General features: G+C 27.1%; 2 protein-coding genes across 2 annotated transcripts; both read left to right on the top strand.

Moving 5' to 3' along the window:
• Nucleotides 1-246: 246 nt before the first annotated feature.
• Nucleotides 247-705, top strand: EIN_123830 (hypothetical protein; the record flags this gene model as incomplete). The annotated part of the gene is made up of 1 exon (XM_004259075.1): nt 247-705. The coding sequence occupies one exon, from the start codon at nt 247-249 to the stop codon at nt 703-705; it is 459 nt and encodes a 152-aa protein (XP_004259123.1).
• Nucleotides 706-1558: 853 nt separating this feature from the next.
• EIN_123820 (hypothetical protein) lies at nt 1559-1948 on the top strand (the record flags this gene model as incomplete). Its single annotated transcript, XM_004259074.1, has 1 exon — nt 1559-1948. The coding sequence occupies one exon, from the start codon at nt 1559-1561 to the stop codon at nt 1946-1948; it is 390 nt and encodes a 129-aa protein (XP_004259122.1).
• Between the last annotated feature and the right edge of the window lie 1510 nt (nt 1949-3458).

Genomic DNA, 3458 nt, shown 5'->3' with positions numbered 1-3458 from the left:
ATCTTACCACGTGTGGTGGGCTCTCGACTTTTGCAGTCAAAGTGACCGGGGTCGTCATGAGAAAAGAGCCCCAAAGGAACAGGACGTCAAAATTACCAGCTGAAACATGACTGGAGCTCAACCACAACTATTCACATCTCAAGAAGTCGAAGACCCACTGCTCGACACAGATACTCAAAAAAATTCACTGAACTTCAAACAACAGAAGAATCGTATGTTTTGGGGCTTATTGAGTTGGAGGAATATATGGAGAAACATCCCGAAATATTTAAACACAGGCACATAACAGTTGTGCAATTCCTTCAACGGAAACACAACGGATTTTTGAAAAAGCTCATTTTAGCAAACACCGAGAAAAAGGTATCATTTATTTTAAAAGCGCTAGAAGAGTTTACACTGTTTATGGCAGATAAAGAAATGAAAAATATGTATGTCAAATTTATTGGAGCGATGGATGGCTGGCTGAAAACACTTGAAAAACACAACCCTTGGCCAAGAAAAAATCGCGAATTGTCTATTGTTGCTGGTTTATTATTATTACCAATGCAAAGGCTCCCAAGATATGAATTGCTCCTGATGGATTTAATAAAGAGCCCACAACTCCAGGGGAATATTGATGTGAAGAGAGCTCTTGACTCTTCAAAAGAAATGGCAAATCACGTCAATTCTAAAACAAAGAAAATGACGTGTAAAACAAAGAAATAATTTGTTAATGATTAACTAGTCGTATTAATTTGGTTAATAACAAACATAATAAATAATAAAAACACAATAAAAAAATATTTTAGTTATTAGCTTTTAACTTTGAAAAAAAATAAATGAAAGATGTTTTTTAATCTCTTCTGATTTTTCTTTTATGTACCTCTTCTGGTAAATTTGAATGACAATTTTAACACACAAATTGATTTTTGTTAATTTCAATCACATTCAGAATTACTCTTTTATTAATATTTTTTCTTTCAATTCTTTAACGGTGTTGTTGTTCGACGATCTTTCTTCAAAAATAAGTTTATTTTGTTTGAAAAATTGTTGTGTTATAAACAAGTTCCTTTTTACTCTCCACGTCAATGTTTTTCTTTTTAAGTGAAGATTTGTGTGTTTGAAACTCACTTTTCTTTGTGAAAATTGATTTATATAAAATAAAGTTCTGTTGAATTATATCAATCAGAAAAATTGTCTTTAAAAGTTTTCAAACAACACGTCCAAAATACTGTTACTGGTAGTTAAACATGATAAAGAGTCTGTACAGACTAATTCCTTTTCATTGCTATTTTTCACTTGGGCGCAATTGATGTAGACTGATAAAAAAGTCATCACCATCATATATCTTTTATGAGGTGATAAAAGATATATATTTTTAATTTTAATATTAGATATTGTTATTTTATTTTTTATGAACACTATTTTTAATTCTTTAATAGTAAACTAAAAAATAGTATAAAAACCATATTATTTCAACAAACATGTATTATATTATATAGTTTAAACTATAAATAATAGAAATCAAAGAACTTGTTATATAAGAAGATGTTTCATAACTCAAAAAGATATACAAATAATGCAGGGAGTCAACCAAAATGGCTACAGCCAATTGCCACCAATGGTCCCACCACCAACCTATGTCCAACCGACTGTGGTTCAACCAGTCTATGTTGCAGCACCACCACAACAACAATATATTAACGGCGTTTATCCACAACAATACTCAGAACAACCAATCTTTGTTGGACAAGCACAAACAACACAACCACAGAACGACAGTGCACAAAGTCTCACAATTTGTTTGTTCATCTGTGGATTCTTCTTTGTGTTGTTGTGGCCATTTGCTTTCATCGCTTCGCGTAAATCAAGAAACCAATCGACGAGAAATCTTGGGACTTCGGCACTCATCGCATTCTTCATATACGTCCTCATCATCACAATCACTTTCCCAATCATTTTTGCTTAATCGTTGGTTCTTCTTGTTTACTTGTTTCATTTTTTGTTTGTGGATAAAATTTTTATTATAACGTACTTTATTAATTATTAAAATAATAATTATTTATTACTTGTTTCTTTAATTAAAAGAATAATTAGGTTAACACTATTCATTTTTTTTGAACTGCTTTTTTTAAGTAATTTGTTTTTAAACACTAATACTATTCTATGTTTAAATTGTTTGTAATTTCAAAAAAAAGTATTTTTTTACTCTTCATAAAAATTAAGCTCAGTCCATGCATGTCATTCATCATTTTATATAATCAGGATAATAAATTTGACTTCATTGCTTTTATTTATTTACTTTATTCTTGTTAAGTTAGCCAATTGTTTGTATAATTATAATTATGGGTATTTATCTGATACATTGAATTATAAATTTATTATAAGTATTATTATAAAAACAAATATAATAAAGTAATTTATTTAATATTATAATAATGATTATTGTTTAGTTATATTGGTGATAAATAATATGAATTTATTATTTGTGTTGTGTGTGGTTCTGAAGAGTAAATATTTATCACAAAAAAAATATTTATACAGTTACAATTTTTAAGTTTTATATATCAACAAAAGTTGTTTGTTTAAAAACAATTAATTTATTAAATTATTCATTAAAATTAAAATAACAAAATCAAGAGCATTTACAGACGTGGTACTAAGGTTTCGACCATAACCATGGTTTCGACTATTATTAATAATATTTATACCATTATTAAAACTAAATTTGAAAAGTTATATTTGGACTATTTTTTAAAAATAAATATAGAAACTCGTTCATTACTATTTAAATAGTATTTAAATAATAAATCGAAACCTTGGTACTCGTCGAAACTTTAGTCCCACATCTGTAATATCATAATTTTATTTTATTAATTATTGTTATTTTTTTATCAAACTATGATTAAAATAGTTGAAATAATTAATTAATATAAAATATATATAATTTTATCAATAAAAGAACAACTTTAGTTGACAATTGAATGTTATTTTTGGAATTGATTTTCATACATTTTATTTTTTGTTTTCATAGAACTTGATTTCCCAAAAGTTTTAAACTTCACATTTGTAATCACAATAAAAAGCATTTATGGTCACTAAAATAATTACAAACAATTCCACTCGATGTTTATGATCTTACTAATTAAGTTTTTAATTAGAAATAAACCATAAACTTTATTAAAAATATTTTTATATTTATTATTTTGAGCAGTATAATGTTATAATTAACAATGAATTATTTAACAGTTTTATTTTAAAAGGGGTATAAAACCCAAATATAACCAAATAGAAACAAGATTCTTCTTCATTTTTTGATTCAGGCAACCCATTTCAAATTAAAAGAAAAAACACTCAAAAACAACAAATGCTTTTACTTCTTCTAATCGCATATTCTTCAGCTGTATTAAAGGAAAGATTGTGACATACAACGTCACACTTCCCACCATTTTCTAGGTACAGAAAACACTGGAGATCTT

This window comes from Entamoeba invadens (assembly GCF_000330505.1).
Source record: "Entamoeba invadens IP1 unplaced genomic scaffold scaff_1105074724931, whole genome shotgun sequence".
Classification (NCBI taxonomy): domain Eukaryota; phylum Evosea; order Mastigamoebida; family Endamoebidae; genus Entamoeba; species Entamoeba invadens.
The sequence above is the reverse complement of the archived record's forward strand: the minus strand, read 5'-3'. Positions and strand labels throughout refer to the sequence as shown.